This window comes from Neofelis nebulosa, chromosome 13 (genome assembly GCF_028018385.1).
Source record: "Neofelis nebulosa isolate mNeoNeb1 chromosome 13, mNeoNeb1.pri, whole genome shotgun sequence".
Lineage (NCBI taxonomy): Eukaryota > Metazoa > Chordata > Mammalia > Carnivora > Felidae > Neofelis > Neofelis nebulosa.
The window spans coordinates 46,210,204-46,229,802 of NC_080794.1; the positions used below are offsets into that span (position 1 = coordinate 46,210,204).

Genomic DNA, 19,599 nt, shown 5'->3' on the forward strand with positions numbered 1-19,599 from the left:
ACTTTGCCAGCATTTGGCATTCTTAGGGTTCTACATTTGGCCATTCTAATAAGTATGTAGTGGTATCTCGTTTTAATTTGCATTTCCCTGATGACATATAATGTGGAGCATCTTTACATATGCTTGTTTGCAATAGGTATATCTTCTTTGGCAAGGTGTCTGTTAAGGTCCTTGGCTCATTTTTTAATTAAGTTGTTTGCTTTCTTATTGTTAGATACTAAGAGTTCTTTGTATAGTTTAGGTAACAGTCCTTTATCAGATGTGTCTTTTACAAATATTTTCTCTCAGTCTGTGCTTATCTTACCATCTCTTCCCATTGTCTTTCATGTTACATCTTTTTGCTTCTAAAATAATACTGTGGTATTGGGAAATTCTTATTACTGAAAATCAAATAAAGATGTTATAACTGGGTCATAAAGAGTCAGTGATGCAAAGAACTGGAATCACTTTTAAAATTAAATGATTTGCTGTACTTAAATTACTTCATCATCCAAGGGTGTATTTTTAAAAAAATAAATATACCAATGTGCTTAAAATGAAAAGCCACTAGCCTTGCTCTTATCCTTGCACACCAATTTCCCTACTCCTGAACTTGCATTTCCCTCCCCAAACACATAGGCAAGCTTATTAAGCCATTTTCATGTGGCATTTTCCTAGTTGTTAACTTCAGATCTCTAAATAATATACTAAGCCTCTCTATCTTGATTTATCTGCTTTGGAAATGGTGCTTTGACTATGATAACGGAAATTTAAGTCTTTTAAACCACACCACACCTCCTCTCTCTCTCCTCCCTACCTGGTTCTCTCACTATTCTCAGTTCTCAAAGTTGGTCTTAATGACACATTTAAGTAAATAGAATAGTGTGGTTAAGAAATGGGGCTTTTTGTGCAAAATTGAGGTTCACCGAGTCACATAATTCCCCGGTTTCCTCCTAACAGGTTTTCAAACTTAGAGTAACAATTATATTTGACTGAGTATCCATTTAAACCTACAACCCTGTGCCATTTTTTTTTCAAGGCAAGACCTCACTTTCATCCCAGTCTGAGTTGCATGAGGCTTTTAATATGAAATCACTTTCCATTCAGTCCAAAGCTTCCTTGTTGCTGATGAATGTCATACATAATGAAAGATTATATCCATTTATCCTCAGCAGTAAATCATTTATCACACAAGGGAGATATATTATTGTGAATTCTGATCAAAGCTGCCCACTTTCTTTTGCCGGCAGAAATGCTGCACCCTGTTAGTCGATTGTACAATATCCCGGGAGAAGCAGGGAAAATTATGCCATTGAATGAGGGTTCAGCAAACTCTAGGGGTCTCTAAAATGGCTTTTAAAAAAAAATCATGTTTCATGTAGAACCTTCCATGATCCAGGCGTGTGAACTGTAAAAAGTCTTTCCTTGCTTTCTCCACTTAATTAAATCAGAAAGCTGTGGGACTTTTTTGCAGCTTGCTCTGTGATGTCTATAAAAGGGATTTGTGAATGACACTGTGTGGATATTTTGCCCCCTTTCTTAGAGAGACAATAATTATTACCACTTCTTTTTGAAGCATGCTGTGAGTGGTTTTATCAGTTCGTTTGCTAATGAGCTCCCTCTCTCCTTTATAATGCCAATCATAAAGATGGCTTTTAAATAAGATTTATCTCCCACATTTATTTTCTTTTCACTCTTCCTTATCAAGCTGTGTACCGCTTTGCTGCGGGGAATCACCCACACTACATTGGCAGGGAACAAGGCTGGCCTCTTTGATCTCTTGTTGATAACATACTCTCTCACTGTTTCCTTCTGAGAACAGTCCTCCAGGAGTGTCCTGCCTTCTATTTCATTTTGGATTTTAGGTTATAATTGCTCTATGTTACACATGTGTGTTCACTGCTTTTCAAAGGCTGTGGCATGTGGGTGCCTCAACTTTAAAATTATACTGAGTAAGGTGAGATGTAGAATGAAGCAGGAGAATGGGCCCTCTTCCTTCCGCTTCACTTGGGCTGCGGGCCAGCATACCAGTACAGTTTATTCAGAATTGACGCAAAGTAGTAGCTAGGGATTCCACCATCAAGTCACAAGTCTGCATCTAACATTTACAAACAAGGTCACTTCATTTGCTCTTCATCACATTCTTGACATATTCTCTCAGTGCTTTGACCATTTAAGAGCTAACTATTGAAATTCTTATTTTCCCCTTCTAGACTGTGAGCTCATTGTGTCCCTTGTATAGTTGATAGAAGTAAATGTAAAGTGCCCAGGCTCCTTATCCTTAAAAGAAGAGATTGCTAAATTTATCACATCGCAAGGATACAGTTATAGCAAAATTATCATACATTAATGTTAATATAGGTGTTCTTGCTGATGGTTCTTACTTCTCTTATGATTCAGAGTCTTTTACTCTCACAGAGTTACAATTGCCAGATCTAGAGACTAAAATACAGGACACCCAGTTCAATTTGAAGTTTGGGTAAAGAATGAATACACTTTTAGTATATGTGTGTCCCAAATATTACATATGTGACACACTTATATAAAACATTGTTGTTTATCCAAAATTCAAAAAGAGGGAGAGAGAGAAAGGCTTTGAGCTCTTTCTCTCCACCGTGTGAGGACACAGTGAGAAGGCAGCCAGCTGCAACCCAGTGGGAGAACCCTCACCTGACACAAACTTTGCTGGCACCTTGATCTTGGAGTTCTGCACTCCAGAACTGTGAGAAAATAATTTCTATTGTTTAAGCCACCCCAGTCTGTGATGTTTTATGATGGTTGCCCAAGCTGACTGATGTAGTAACATTGGAATGTTTTACTCTCTGGCTAAGTTGTATATTTCTTGCTGAACTACGAAAGGACAAAGATGATAATTACCTTTCTTCCATTGACTAGTCTGGACATGTGAATTAATTAGTCTTCTAATTCCAAGCAAGTAGAGACAAGTGAAGGAATCTGCTGATGTTGGACCTTCAACATCAGAGAAAGTCTGTGATTGGCTAACTTCTCAATCTTAAGATACTAAGTGAAAATAATAAAGAAGAATCATGGGGAGTATATGTGACAGTAAATCCCAGTTCGCTCTTGGCTGGGAAATAGCAAAGGCAGTCATGGGAATTTTCAATTAACTAGAGAAGTAGGGGAGAGAGCCTGACTCTCAGCTGATTATAATGTTAAGACTTAAATTATCTGCCTAAATTTTCTGATCATTAGGCATGTTTTTTAAGGAATAAGGGTGACATGTGACTGTGCCTGTGTGTCTGTGCCTATGTGCACATGTGCCCAGACCATGCACTAAATTAAGACAGAGATGAGCACCTGAGACCTCAGAGAGGTCAATCACAGACCTCTGTCACACTTCTGTGTGGCAGAATTGGGGATCATCGTACATCAGAGGACATGCCTCTTCTACCATAAGAGACTACCTCCCTTGAAAACTAGAATCTTACATTTGTCAAAATAGATTTTGTGTTTACTAGGAAATTAGTAATATAGCATTTTCTCAATAAATTTGAATTGATGAAGCAAAACTCTTTCCACCTTCCTCCCATCATGATTACCCCCTAATCCTTTTGTTCTTGAGAAGGGCAGTTAGTATTTCATTGCCTCTAATGTGACAGTGAAATAATGAAGTCTTCCTGCAAGAGGGCCAATATATTACTCCTTTATTTACCTTTTTGGCTTAAAAAGAGATTACGGCTTATTTTAGTTGTGCTAAAAGCAAAGCTAAATTAGGGAGAATAATGTTTTCACCTCACATAGCTGCCTTGAATAAACTGCTGTGCACCCTAACCTATGTAGTACCTTTATGCCATGTCATGTGTGTTAGTTTTGTTAATGAGGTTGTAAGCCTGAAGCTCTTGACCAAATGGGGGCAGAAATCTCTATAAAGGCCAAAACATTCATTCAGAATGAAGTCCTCAGCCACTGACTGTCCAAAAGTGAATTGCCATATATCGGAGTAAAATGACTTAATGTCAATGAGTTCCTGTCTCTCTGATAGTGATTTGGCCCATGGAGTGTGTGGGTGGCTGCTGGATACATGTATGTATATGTATATATATATGTATGTGTATATATACATACATATATATGTATGTATGTATGTATGTATTAACTTCTTAGACTTACAATCATTCTTTTCATTTCTGACTTCAGCCTCAAATAGTAACAGAATGCAGCATGGCCCCTGGATTTCAGCAGATGTTTTCAGATTCACTTCTAAAATCATAGCAGTCTTATGATGAAATAATAGGCCTTCATTTACTTTTGAATTCAAACTTTGCTAAAGGGACATTTTAAAAAATAAATCTCTACACTTCCTTAAGATTGCAGTTACAACTTTGTTAGCGAGAAACATCATAGTTGTAAGATGAGTGACATTATAAGCAGCAGTTGCCTCAACCATAGAATTTGTGATAGTTTTGAAAGCTATTGATAACACAATGGAGAATCTTCATGAGTTCAAAGGCAGTTTGCAGTTTAAAAGAATGCAAATCCAAATTCTTCCAGTAACAGTTGAAATGATTTTGAAAACGTTACACCTACAGCCAATCTGTAGGTAATTTTAATTCCAATTGGTTAAGTTAAAGATATTGCTGTCTTAATTAGTACTTCTTTTAAATAAGACCACTTAATTAAATTTTACATTCAACTACAGGAAGTTTACACATTAATCAGTTTCACAGTATTCTCCATACCCAGACCTAGATCTCAGTTTCAGCAACGAGTGGCAAGGAAAGCAATGTGCTCTAACACCACTAATAACTTTTGAGCCAATAACTCTACGCTGCAGATCCTTATCTAGAAAAGTGTCTGGTCCATCCAACACCCATTTGCATGCAGATGGAGACCTGGTGAAGAATTCTGGCTCCTGTACTCCCCATCTCTTCAATGCTGGGCTATTCACTTGCCCTACTGAAACTCCATTCTCTGTGGTTTTGTTTTGGTTTTGATTTTTAACTGAAAACTGAAATCAAGAATTAGTCTGAAATCAAGAGATGTAAATATCATTTTTTTTATAGTAGTGCTTCTAAAGAGTCCCCCCACCTATAGTTGGTGATTTACTTTTAAATTAACATGAAGCTCACGAAGTATGTCTTTAAATCGAGTGACTAGTTTCTGTGACATGGTTTGCTTAAAAACATTTTTAGGATTGGATAATAACTTACAGATCTAGGTCTTATTTATCATGGCTTAGTTCCTGATATCTGGGCCATGTTTTCAAATGCTAATCTTGGGAAAGGTAGCTGGGTATAAAACGATTTATGTATCTACCGATTTCCCATGAAGAATGTCAGAAAGTGCCATAGATCAAGTGAGGGCTTTAAAACTATCCCCAGTTGAGTTTGCCTCTAGTTCAAATACTTCCTGGACATGAGATTTTGGGATAAGATACTTAACCATTGGAATCTGTTTCCTCACTTGAAAAGCTTGGATGACGATTTCACATTCAAAGAATATTAAAAAAGCTAACATTTATTGAGTACTTACCATGAACCAAAGGTATTATATAATTTATTCTTAATGATAATTCTAGGATAAAGCTACTGTTATTGTTTCCATTTTATAGATGAAGGAAAAGAGGAACAGAAGCCTAAATAGCTAGTAAATAGCTGATCCTGGATTTAAAACCAGGCAATGCTCCAAACCATCCTGCCTCTAAAACGTAAAGTTTAAATGCCTGATGATCTTTCCGTTTTCCCCAACCAAAGTCTGACATTGAGGCTGAAGAGAATTGGCAGGAGATAGAGAAGAATACCTAGAGGGTTTGTTCTTTTTTCAAATCAGTGTTTAATAGGCTCCTTAAAATTGGCAGACTTGTATATCACTGACAAAGTGTCTACTTTCCTGTAACATCAAAGAGTAATTGTCAGTTTTTTTTTATGAATATAAGTTGATACAGGCAGGAAACAACCCACACAGTTTGCCACCCTTTCTCCTATGAAGTTAATTGATTTCTACTGGTTTAAATTCTATGCCTAAAATCAAGTTTCCAATAAGAAAGCATGTAAACTCTCTCTAAAATGTATGCAGAGACCAGGCACTATACAGGGATTGAAGCAAACATTTGAACTTGTTTCTGTCCTTTATACATTTCTCTCTGTAGATTATGTCAAATGTGTCTTTGCAGATATGCTAGGTATAAGGTCGCTAGTCATAAAAATGGCCAAAATACATGTGTAGAGTATCAACTATGTGTGCTTGCTCATTTTTCTCTTTCCTGGTATCACTTCCATTTTATTTAGGTTGAAACTAGGAAACAGCTAGGCTATTAAATGATTTGCATAAAGAACATCTCTGCAAATACTAAGCAGAGAAGCAAGACTATAAACTCAACACTGTGAATCATTAAGGTAAATAAGAGGAAGACATGTTAAAAGACTGTGTATTGGCTGGACCATCCATGTGCATAACCAACACCCTGACAATCAAGACAGAGTAGGAATAGAGAAGAAGGGAGTGAAACAATGATGACACTTTCTATTAATGAGTAAATAACTAGGAAACCAATAGATAAGGACTAAGAGGCTAGTACAGTTCCCTCAAGAGACAGTTTTCAGGTTATTTGCTTTGTTTTATTTTGTTTTGTTGTTCTAACAAACGGAAGAAGGAAAATGGAATCATCATCTGGAAATGTAGGGAGGCCATCAGTCACAAGTGAGAGTTCTTTAATTTTCACTCAGAGTCACTACTACGATTAGCTCTAATATAGGTGTTATTCAAGAAATGGGTTCAAAGAAATAAACTGGCATGGAGTATTGTAAGAGAGGAGATGGGAATGGTCTGAAGTTAGCAGTGTGGGCTGATGGCTATGGTAATCACTTTTAGCTGGCCAAAGGATACCGATTTCTGTGGGAACATCAGCAAGTGATCTGACCATTTAAAAAGTCTCTTTTTTTGAGTCCTTCACATCTAGGCCGTGTGATGTGTTGATCACTTCTTCTTTACTGCACCAGACAAAGCAAGTATTGAAATCCAGCTGACAGTCATGCATGTTGTATTCTCTCATCTTTGCTGGCATTATTCTCTTCTCTTTTGCTGAAAGATAGCTTTCTGAAACTTTTCACTAAAACTGGGCTCTTTCTCCGGGATAATATAGAAGAGGAAACATGAATAGAAGGGATAGCTTGTTATTTTCAGTACAGCTGAACAAGTGGGATGGGGGGCAAGGACCAAGTTGGAAGAATGTTAAATGGAGAAAAGAGATGCCTGCATTTGAAACTATACAGTAGGCCCTTTCCCTGTAGACAGGCAAGACCCTGATTTGTGATTTGTCTCTGAGGCTCATGAGCAGAGATACTAGACTCATTCTCCAAGCTCTTCCCCCCACTTCATTGCTCTTTTATCCACAGTTACCCCTAAACACAGTCTCCCTTCATTCTCTCCCCTGCCCTCCCTTACTTTGGACATTGTCTCCTCAACTCTGCCCTTCCCTACTTCCTTTTAAATTTGGAAATAAAGTAGACAGCATGATCAAGAACTTAACTGGTTTCAGAAGCATCAGCTCCTTCACCACAGAGTAGATAAACCCAGAATTTATGACTAATTTTTTTTTCAAGGTCAAATTTCTTAGCTCTTGCAGACTGAGCATGTCTTGTGGTTGTTTCACTGTTGATAATTCTTCTATTTACGCAACTATTTGTTGACCTTGGCTGTATTTCCTGTCCTGAGCCTATCCCCTGCTCGTATGCCATTCAGTTGTAGAATCAAAACTTACCTGTAAAACCACCAGGGAATATTGGGATTTGTATTATGGTCACTGTGATACAATGTTTCTGAGGGATAAAGAAATTCATAGAAAAGGGACTGGATGAATTGAATGGAGCTTTGAAAGCAATGCAGAGTAGGAAAAAAAAATAGAATATTAACCTCATTAAGAAAATTTTTGGGCTTTTCTAAACACATTTACCATTCAAGATTACACATGTACTTTTAAAATTTTATAAATTCTGTCATGCTATCTCTAGATGAACAAAGACCTGTTTATTATATGAATTTCTGTTTTGCTTATACCTATATCCTTTCAAAAGCAAACATCTTAAAAAATGAACAATAACACTTTCATAATCCTCCCCAAACTAACCAAAGCCAAAATAAACACACAGTGATATTTCTTCAAAGAACTGCTTGTTTCACTGTCAGAAATCCCGCCAAACTCAATCTATGTAATAGATGTGCATCCTGACTTTTTTTTTTCTTTGCTTTGTATCTTTAATATTGTCCTAAATTCAATCCACTTCATTGGCATTACCTGCTGGCCCATTTGGTCTTTACACTTGGATGGGTCTGAACTTATCAAGGTGACCTATGTGTGATATTTAAATGGAAGTTTTGATTTGTCATTCTTAAAACCCAGCACCAATTAGCAGAGACACTGCCTCCTTAACAAAAGAGCAGGACCGGATGTGTATGCAGTCTTACAGCCTCTGGTGGGTTTCATAGCCTGGCTTGGGCTGCTCCAGCCTCATCACACTTTGGCTATCTACAGCACGCAGGTATGAAGGCAGCATGAAGGACCTTGCAGTGCTATTTTCCTGGTACCCCATGAAACCTAAGCACTTCAGAATGGGCTCACACTCATGGAAAATCAGTTTAAGCCTACAGAAATGTCAAACGTCTTTCCATAGTTTCCTTTCTGCACACAAATGGAATAATGCATTGTAAGGAATGAAGCCGTTAAAAAGCAAAACAAAACAAAACAAAACAAAACAAAAAACAAAAAAGCACCTTCCCTTAAAAGCAACCATCTCCCTAGGATACCATTTCATATTAAATGAAGATGCAAAGAGTAAAAAAAAGTCAAGTGTGCTCAAAATCTCCCACACATGTTGGAAATAAAACCTCTAAAAAAGTGAATATGCACTGTGGCACACACCTAGCCTGTAACTCATTGTTTATGAGGAAATGAAAATTAAAGCACTATGGTTCCAATAATTCTGAATAAAGACACACTAACAACATTAGGGCAGCTTTCAGAGAACAGGAATTTACTTTTTCATCACAAATGTGCTTCGGTCCTAAGTATTTTCTGACTTTTTACCATTACAGAATGAGTGATTTGTCTGCCCTATTTCAAGTGCAATAAATGAATTTTAAAAAGTTATGAAAATATGTGGCTGCTTAAACAAATTCTTTCAATAGTCCATTGGGTGTCTGGGGTATCCCTATATCAGGAATCTTTGTTCTTAGTCTAGGAGGAAAATTGCCAAATACACTCCAGAGTGCCAGGCTTAAAAAGGTGCTGAAGAGAGCCTGCCTGATTACCTGACTTCCAATTTGGCTCACAATGAAAGGTAGTAAAATTACCTTGGTGCCTTTCAGTTGCTGCTGTGGCTGCAATAGACCTTATCTAATAGTTTATTACACCCAGAAAACAAAGCATATTCTAAAGAAAAAATTCACTGCTCCAGTCTCTGACTGAATGGTCTCTTTGAATTCTTTTGTCGATTTCATAGATTTCTAACAACCCGAGGATTGTTTTAGAAATCAGATTTTTATGCCACCAGCACAATTTCCTCCTCTGTAAGTAGGACAGATTCATCCCACAAGCAACAATGGATTCTTCCCTGCTTAACTCAAGCATGACAGATTAAGCTTCAAGCAGACCTTGAAATGCCACCTCCCCGATTACAGAGGCAGGTGTTTGGGGTATCGGCCGCATTTCTTCCTTGAACTGCCAGCTGATGAGCCACTGCTGTCTGAGGTGGCCAAGCAACCCCAACTGAGCGAGCTATGTGAAGACTCCACAGGGGACTGTCAGGGATGAGGTGACATACCTCATTGCGGGTGCTCTCAGACAAATCCCTCGCCCCCAAATTGCACCTGCCTCAGGGAAGTTGCCTTGTACAATGCCTGGCACAGGGCAGGCACCTTGCACATGTTTGTGAATATAAAAGAGAAAAATGAGGAGGGAAAAATACAAGTTTAGAGGAAATGCACATTGAGGTAGATGCCTTTCAGATCTTACCAGATCTAAAATAAATGCTGTTATTTCTGGCTAAGTGGTTAATGATGCTAACTTGAAGAATAGCTATATTAAAAAAAAAAGTATAGCTGTTAAAAAAAAAGTAAAATTAGCAAATGAACAAACTAATAAAACACAAGGAAGATAAATAAACAAAAATCTACTGATTTTTAGCCAAATAGCCAAAATCTACTGATAAGATTTGATCATTTATATTAGAAAATGATTTTTTATTAGCAAAATGACCCTTAAAATATGAGGCTTCCAAAAGAGCATTTGCAGCCTTTTAGAGACTAGTGTATTGCATAAAGAAAATACCTGCATATGTCTGCATTCAGAATTATAATATGAAGATAACTATTATTCATATAATAATGTGAATTTGCTCTGAAGGCCATCTTAAAATGCTATTCAATTTGCTCCTGAGGTATTCTATCCGAAACTATAAAAGCAAAGCAGTGCTGGGGTTTTTGCAGGTAAATAGACTCTAAAATCCATGTGTCAGTGTTAGAAGACTGAACCAAACAATCCAAAAGCATGAATGTACTGTTCTCACATTTGTGTAATTGATGGCTATTTTGCTTGTTGAAATCTTCCACAACAACATGCGTATGTTTGTCATTTATCCCCTTTTCTCAGGTGCAAAGAAGGCTACCAGGGAGTCCGTTGTGATCAATTTCTGCCGAAAACTGATTCCATCTTATCGGATCCAAGTAGGTCAAGCATTTTTCTTCTCTCTCTAACGCAATATGTAGGCAACCCTTACTCTGAGCAACGGTTGCTAACTCAGCTGAAGGCTGTATTTCAGTCGTGTGTCTTGGAAAGCTGCCCAGAGCGGAAGCTGGTGACAGTCATTAACATTCAAAGCTTGTTCAGAACTAACTTGGTCTAAGCCTAGGTCTGGTGTTCTCCCAACACGGGACCTGGTTTCCAGATTCAGCTCCTCCACTGACCTACACTAGGAATTCCAGCAAACCCCTGTTCCCTTAGCTTTCAGGCTCCCACCAACACCCATTACGAAAGCGAGGAAATAGAAACATAACACAGCTCTTTTTTTTTTTTTTGAGCTCATTATTACCTAAAAGAATGTTATGGAAACTACAGTATCATATTGGCTCTTACCCTTTGCTTGAGAATTTGTGATAACATTAAACCTATTAACCTTTACTGTACTTACTAAAGAAACTATGCATATAAAATTATGTAAGATGTGTCCCAACTGTGAAAACCCCATTTTGAGCAACACTATTTGCATATTATGGATTATTGTACTGTTGACATTTTTTTTTCATTCAGGAAAGAAGACAATTTGCTAGTGATTAGTTTCTGTAAAAGGTAACATTCTAGTCAAATGTGAATGTTTTGGTTTATTCAGAAATAATCTTCTGCTCTTTCAGTGACTACTACAGTTAAATTGCCAGTGTGGAAAGGAGATTTTTACTGAATCAGCAATTTAGTTCCATGAGGATAATGACAGGCACTTCCAAATCACAGACGCAATGTTATGGTTTTCTGAATAACAAACATGCCTAAGACAAACTTCAACAAAATATTGTGTATCGACAACAGACAGGTTGCCTTCCTGTGCGTGTTCACGCTGCTGTATAGTGAACACGTCTAGCCATCTTTCAACATCTTTTCGAAATGCATATTTTCATTCCCCCTGCCCCAAATTTCCACCTACATTTCCTTAGGTAAATGCAAAGTTTTTTAGCAAGGAAAAGTTTTGTTTAATTTCATTTAATTGTGTTTTATCTTGGCAAGACAAGCTACCATGCAATCTTAACTCCTCGCTTCTTTCCAAATTTAGCTCTCCATAAGAGAAATGAAGGTTTCCTAAAATTTAGCAAGCAAGCAAGCCATGGATTATCTCTGTTCTCTGAGATGTGAGGCTCTGGTGTCTAGGAATTACCGTGAAAGGAGACAGTTAGTAGAGTATATTATATTTATTTCATCTTGTGATTTTGCCTTGTGATCACCTTGTTTAAGGTGATGTCTCAAATGTATGGATGTGGTTGGAAACATGGATTTGGAATATTAGAAAGCCCATGGAAGAATGGGCTTGCTGATTTCTTTCTTTCATCTTTTTTTATTTTGTCTGATGTACCTGGTTTCCCTCTGTTTTCCCCTCTTCCTTCTTTCTCTTCTCTTCCCTTCTGTTCTCCCCTTTCCTTTATTCTATTTCTTCATTAATTTCTTTCGTCCTTTGAGGCTTCTCCCTTTTCCTTCCCTTCCTACCCCCCTTTCCTCCCTCAGTTCCTTCCTTCCTTCCTTCCTTCTTTCCTTTTTTTTTTTTTTTTTACTTTTCTTATATAGCCATGGAATATCTATCTATAGAATAGAGGGCAGGGTATGGTGGTAGGACTTGCATATGGTACAAAATAGGCAAAATAAACTCTCTTTAGACAGTCTAATCAGACCCTTGCCATCCACTTAGGTATCATAGTCCATCTCTGCAAAACTGAGGATGAGGCCCACCATAAGGACTGTGCTCCTCAAAGAAAACTGATCTCATAATCAAAGTCACTAAGTCTGAAAACCTAGTCTTAATATGCATAAAATATTTAGTGTGGCAATATTTCTAATAGTGAAAAATGGACACATTCTGAAAACCAACAGCAAAACTTATGTTTAAGTAAAATACCATATGGCATATCCATGATGCTCTATTAAATAACCATTAGGGGGCATCTGGGTGGCTCAATCGGTTAAATAGCCAACTCCTGATTTCAGCTCCAGTCATGATCTTATGGTTCCTAAGTTCGAGCCTTAGTGCCTGACAGTGCAGAGCCTGCTTAGGATTCTCTCTCTCCCTATCTCTCTGCCCCTCTGCTGCTCATGCGTGCACTTCCTCTCTCTCTCTCCCTCTCAAAAAAGGTAAATAAAACTTAAAAAATTAAAATAAATAGTCATTAAAAGGATGCCTGTAAGAAATATTCCTATTAGGTGAAACAACAAGATAGAAAATAATTTTTACATGAAATTACAGTAGGAATATCCCTTGGTCCAACGGTAGAAAAAAAAAAAACATATACTGAAATGCTGAAAGGGAATTTTAGTATTTGGATTGTGGAAGTATATGATTTTTTTTCCTTTTTCTCCTGTTTCCTATAATATGGCATATCATTATGTGAATCAAAACTCCAGAAAGTCTTGAAATAAAAGCTAAAAAATAAAGCACTGAGAAACCCAATGGATGAGTCCCTGATATACAGTTTAAATGGGAAAAACATTATAACACCATTTATCCATGCATGCCTCCATTTATGTATATAGTCATTGATTCATTCCACAGATATTTTCTGAACATATGTCAAAGGGGAAAAACACATGCATACATAAGCATGGGCATGATTCTGGTGGAAACACTTACTCCTTTGTGATCTTGACAGATTCACTTGGCCCCTGAGCCTCAGGCTTATCACCCCAGTAATGGCAATAATAATTCCTACAGGCACCTATCACTAAGGTTGACAAGAAGTCAGTGCCAGATAAACATTATCCCACTTCCTTGATTCATCATTATAATCATACTAATATGTGTTTAGAGCACACATGTGCCAGTCACTGTGCCAAAGAGCCTTACCTGGCAACTGCTCACATTTTATAGATGAGGAAATTGGGCCTCAGAGATGTTTAATAAACTTGCTCAAGGTCATGCAGCTAGTTAATGCTGGAGTCTACCTTCTGATCCAAATGACTCTGGGGCCTGTGCACACGACTGCAGGGCTCTTCCCTTCCTCCTCCTCCTTCCTCCAGTTATTTCCACTATGACATTTATCACTCTAAATTTCATTGCTGAAACCCAATGACCTGCAGCCAACATTATTCTAAGGAACAATATTTGCACAATTTTCATATCTTAATGCAGCAACTTGAGCTTCCATAGAGATTTAAATCCCTAATGAAATTTTCTTGTCAAAATTCTTGCTGAAGGATCGCTTAATTTGCTGCACATGATATCCTAGAGTGACTCTGCTCTCAAGAAAAAGGCTTCCCTCCAACTCCCTCCCTCTTTTTTCCTCCTTTCTCCCCTTTCTTCTCTCCCTTCGTCCTTCATCCCCCCTCCCCATTCTCTGAAGGCATGCTCAATTGTAACGAAATCCCAGTTAACAGAGGGTTAGAAGCCTCTGACATTTTATTCTTCCCCAGCCAATGCAGACTTGATTGGAAATGTTCATATTTCCAATTAATTTAAAAAATAAATAAATAAAACCTCAATATAGGCGTATTTGGGGAAATAATGCCAGGATGTCTCTATGAGAAGTCTCTATGGCTACTATGACCAGTGTCTGTACCATGGTCCCAGGCTGGATCCTCAGACCTGCTATTCCAAAACCTCATTTTTTACCCCCCAAAGAGCCTGTGGTTAACTCCACTCAGGAAGAGTTGTATACACACATGAATCAAACTTATAGAGTGCCTTCATGTCAGTTTTTGAAAAAATATCTTATGCATATAACTATCAGGTAAATCAAACCCTCATACAGATTCAGTGCACAGAAGCCACATTCTGATCACAAAGATGAATAGTAAGCATGGGTTCAGTAGTAAATGGTAAGAGGAAAAGACTATGGTCAAGAGATGACTGTCTATGAAGGAGTTAGCACCAGCTGATGTAGCATACCTGACTAGCATATATCTATACCCTGCCTCCCACTGATGCCAGCCAGCCCTGCCCATGGATAGCAAAAGTCAACTTCCAGGAAGCCCCACAGTCTTCTAGACAATTTCTGATTTAATTCATTCAGAACCAGTCTCCTTTCCCTCAAACACGGGATCAACCTATACACTCCTTTCCAGTTTTCTCTTCCTAATGACCTGTACCCACCCAGGTAAGATACCATATTCAGCCTTGAGGCAGAGCCAGATGGACCTGAAGAATCATGAGCTGGTCAAAGATTCAGACAGATTGGGTCTCCTCTCTTAGGAGCACTTGCTGACCTGAGTTATAATGAAGATCCTCATATCATCACTGGCCATTGGAAGCCTGAGAGCAGCTCCAGAGAATGGATTCAGAATGGAATCAAAGAATGGTATGAGGTGGAGAAGACACCCATCCACAGTGAGGGTCCGCCTCCCATGCGGCTGGAAGTAGCCATTACCAAACCTAACTGTGACTTCCCCTCTACATCAGCATCTACCACCCAGGGTCCCCATGGCTGGCTACAGGTGACAAATCATCAGGCCCAAACTTTGGCATGGGGCTTTTGTAGTTTCAACTCTCAGAGTCATCTAGTCTCCACAAAGGGAAGATGGAGGAGAGCTTAGGATCCAGTCCATATAAACTGTTAAAAGAAAAATCTCTACAATTTACACATCTAATAGATATTCAGCAATTCATGAATGGGGCAGCATCCAATCTAGCAGATAGAAAAGACCTCTAAAGAGCTGTAGAAGGTGAGAGATTTTTATAAACCAAAGTGAGTAGGAATAAGGAATTTACACTGGGTGTTTCCTGATTGGTTAGAGCAGGGTTACCTTCTTTATATGGAACAAAGAAGTCTTAGAGCCAGATCAGGTAACTTGTGTTGAGCAAGCAAGCATGGATTGGTTGACCTTGGCCTTCCTTGTGTGGGAGAGCATAGCATAGAAACTTAAAGTTAAGTTTTGGTTTGCTGATGTGAGGCTTAGCATAAACAATTACACTTTAGGCCTAATCTGGTTATTATAGTACTGATTTACAGTCACACTTTCATTTCTTCATATCTTAGAAACCAGGCTCTGCCCTTACAGTGGCCTGTAAGGTGCCAGAAGCCTGGTCTGGCCATGGTTCAGAGGAAGGCTAGCAGAAAAAAAAATGGTGTGGGTTTAAACTTCCCATCCCTCCAACCTGTGTTTATGTGACCCCGACTTCCCAGGAATAATCACTTCGGGAATCCAAAAAATAAATTTGCCCTAGCTTGTGGTTCTAGCTCCAGAGAGAGTACTGGCAGTGAGTCAGTCAACACAGCCCAATTCCTAATGGTTTGCAGGGACAACAAATTTATCAGGCTTGAACACAGTAGGTCTCTTTCTTCATGTGCTGGGAATCCCATTCGGTCATCACTCACCCAGTGCTCAAACCATTCAGCTCAGAGCAGAGTGATGCTGTTTGCAGTGTGGAGCTCAGTGAAGGACAAGGAAACTTGAGAGCTTCCTCAAAGAACCATTGTGGAGCCCCAGAGCCCAGGCGGGTGTTGGCTAAGCAGACTCAGGAGGTTTCCTTGAAGAATATCAGTTGGAACTTTTCCAAAGAGACTTATGCTCTGCATTCTTGCTTTTCTCAATTTCATGATTGCATGAAATTGTTTCTACAATTTCTAAATGTTTTCTACCTTATAGGAAAGTGTTTTATCTGTCTACAATTAGATGGAAAAGTGTAAGGGAAGGTGCTCTGAATTAAGAGTTAAAGGGTTTTGGTTCTAATCCTCTGACCACTTGCTCTTAGCAGTGTGGCCTTGGGAAAATCATAGTGTGATTAAGCCTGTTTCTTTATCTGTAGAAGGATCCTGGTTAAAAGAAGAAAGCAGACCTTAGTACAGAGGTGGCTGTCTCTGCAAGCCATTCAGAGGTGGAGTCAGATGCATAGCTGAATTAATATATCTTTTTGTTCATTCTTTTATTTATTCCATAATTAGACACATATAAAGTGCACCATGCTATGGCTTCATACAATAATAATTAAGGGCCCTACTATCAATAAACTCATAGTCTAGTAAATTGCCTCTATTTAAATTGAATTGTAGGTGCCAAAGGATGTAATGTCCCCAAGAGAGAGAAAAAATTTTTCATTTTTTCATTCATTCAAATGTATTAAGCATTTGAGATAATCTTACCTAAACTTGATGGGTTCTGGTTTTCTTCTTTATAAAATATCAATAGTCTCTAACCTATATAGTTATTGTTAGGATTAAATAAAACAATTCATTCAGAGAACTTTGTGCTTGGCACATTGTAGGAGCCCAATAAATGTTATCTATTATTATAATTATGATTGTTTTTTTTAATTTACTTAAACCATTATCATTGCCTTTATAACTGCACAATATACAAGTTACTGAGACAGGTACTTCCAGGAATTAAAAAAGCATGAGGCATGCTTCCTGACGTCAAGTATCTCCAATTGCATAGAGGCAAGAAAATTTTATAAACAAGAAAAAAACACACACATAAAAGACAAGACAGATTAAGGAAAGATCATAAAAATGGTTGGGCAACATAAGTTCACATAAAGTTAAGGGGGGAGATTTGGGTTGCTCACAGAAAGCTGATCTATGAGAGAGTATTATAATGAGTTTTCACATGGGGTGCTGTGGCTGTGTATACAGGCTGTACACGGCCCAACTGTATAAGGATCATTCACCCTAGATTGAGAAGGATTCTATACAAAGGTGTGCAACATGGTCCTGGGAAGGAAATTTCCAGCATAAATCGGATGGAGAAAAAGAAGTCTCTTGAGGGTACGCAGCATAAACTGTCACCACCTGTCCCTGGTCTATTAATCGATATTGATAAGAGGGGGTATCTTCTAGACTGGAATCCACTCAGAATATTTAAGTCTTTTAAATTACTTTGCTTTCCAATAGCCATAAAAATATGGTTAGCAGAATGGATCCATTCAAAAATCTGCAACTCTTCTTTAACTCTTATTACCACTTATCTGGACTTGAAAGAGAAGTTGCAGAATTGTCAGATTTTAACCATGCCTCTGTCAATTTCATAAAGTCTATCAGTTCTGTCAGATCTATGGTTTTTTCTCATTCAAATGCTATTATCTTCAAATCTACCCTTTTAATTTATACAAAATACCTAACATTTACCAATTAAACATGCAAATGCACCCAATTTCTAGAACACTAGGAAGGTAAATATATTTATAAACAAAGAACAAAGTTCCCAGCATCACATCATTCAGAGAAAACCACTAATAATCATTTTACTGCATAGCAATCCAACTATTTTATAATTTTCATGTGGAAATATGTGTGTGTGTGTGTGTGTGTGTGTGTGTATCTGTATATATATGCAGTATCAATCAATATATTGAAAGCAAGATGTCTAGGGCCAGATACCATTGCCTCCCTCAGCTTCTCTGCTCTGCTTCTTTCTTCCCAGCTTGCTAACTGCTGCTTTCTCTAACTTAGCCCTAGCTTGCTGAGGGTCTACTCCACCTAGGACAATAGTGGACTTATGCCTGCTCAGGCTGGCTGGTCTTAAGACAGTCTGCATCCTGTCTTTCTTGTGTGTGGCCCACAGCTAGTCTACAGGACCTGCCAACATTTCTGTTGTCCGAACATGCTCTTGAGAGTCATCAGACTCTCAGAACCAAATGGCTTTCTTACCCATCTTCCCCTGCTCCTTTAATGTTTTCAGAGTCAGCGAGAAAGATCAAGTGTTATGGAATGGCTCTAGATAGTTCAATTATTTCCTTTATAAATTCTACATTTAGTGATTAGTCTCACACTTCATTATCTAGTATCCCTTTTATTGACACCTTACATCAAATGTGAGGTATGAGGAATTAAATTCTAACATTTTGCTGCATAATATATTAATTCTTCTTACAAAGTTGGGATCATTCTATACATACTTCATAATCTGCTTTTTGTCATCACTTAATATATTATGACCTTTTCCCCACAGCATTATATAATCCTGTATTTTTCTAAACTATTAATTTAAAGAGTCTAACATTATACACATATCATATAAATTATTTACCAATCTTCTATGCTGGGTCATTTAGTGTATTTCCAATTTTTTGTGATTACAGTGATTGATAAGCATTATGCATAAGTCTCTACCTTGTGGTACAGATTATTTTTTAAGAATACATTTCTGGGGGCGCCTGGGTGGCGCAGTCGGTTAAGCGTCCGACTTCAGCCAGGTCACGATCTCGCGGTCCGTGAGTTCGAGCCCCGCGTCAGGCTCTGGGCTGATGGCTCGGAGCCTGGAGCCTGTTTCCGATTCTGTGTCTCCCTCTCTCTCTGCCCCTCCCCCGTTCATGCTCTGTCTCTCTCTGTCCCAAAAAAAAAAAAAAAAAAAAAAAAAAAGAATACATTTCTGGACTTTTTATATGCTTTGAAAACTTTTTTCTCCTGAAAAGTTATATTAATTTATATTTCCACGAACACAGTATGAGAAAGTTGATTTTACTTTTTCCCCTCACCAGAAATGAATAGAATTTTTTAGTTGATAATTTTATAGGGAAAATTATAGCTCACTAGTGTTTTAAAAAGAATTTCTTAGATTACCAACACAATTGAATATTTTTCATTTGTATATTGATCAGTTGATCAGTTTCATTTCTACTTTTGTGGATTTTTAAATTATTTTCCTTGCTCACTTTCAAGTCTAATAACTTTTTTGTCTTCTTTAAAAAGTTTGCTATTTTGAGGATAACAAACTGTGCACTATCACGTTATAATTTTTCTAGATTGCTCTTTGATCTGTAACTTGTGTTTTTTCAACGTTTTTTTTTTTTTTTTTTTTTTTTTATTTATTTTTGGGACAGAGAGAGACAGAGCATGAACGGGGGAGGGGCAGAGAGAGAGGGAGACACAGAATCGGAAACAGGCTCCAAGCCATCGGCCCAGAGCCTGACGCGGGGCTCGAACTCACGGACCGCGAGATCGTGACCTGGCTGAAGTCGGACGCTTAACCGACTGCGC

The 19,599-nt window shown here is 38.1% G+C and overlaps 1 protein-coding gene and 1 pseudogene across 10 annotated transcripts in view; both read left to right on the forward strand.

The window, feature by feature from the left end:
* The window catches only part of NRG3 (neuregulin 3), a 1,063,627-nt gene that overhangs the window by 812,849 nt on the left and 231,179 nt on the right, over window positions 1-19,599 (forward strand). For all 10 annotated transcript variants that reach the window (XM_058696857.1, XM_058696862.1, XM_058696859.1 and 7 more), the window contains exon 3: window positions 10,586-10,659. In XM_058696857.1, the coding sequence (XP_058552840.1) occupies window positions 10,586-10,659 (74 nt within the window). The remainder of the gene's footprint in view (window positions 1-10,585; window positions 10,660-19,599) is intronic.
* Window positions 14,485-19,599, forward strand: part of LOC131493647 (ruvB-like 1) — a 47,460-nt pseudogene continuing 42,345 nt past the window's right edge.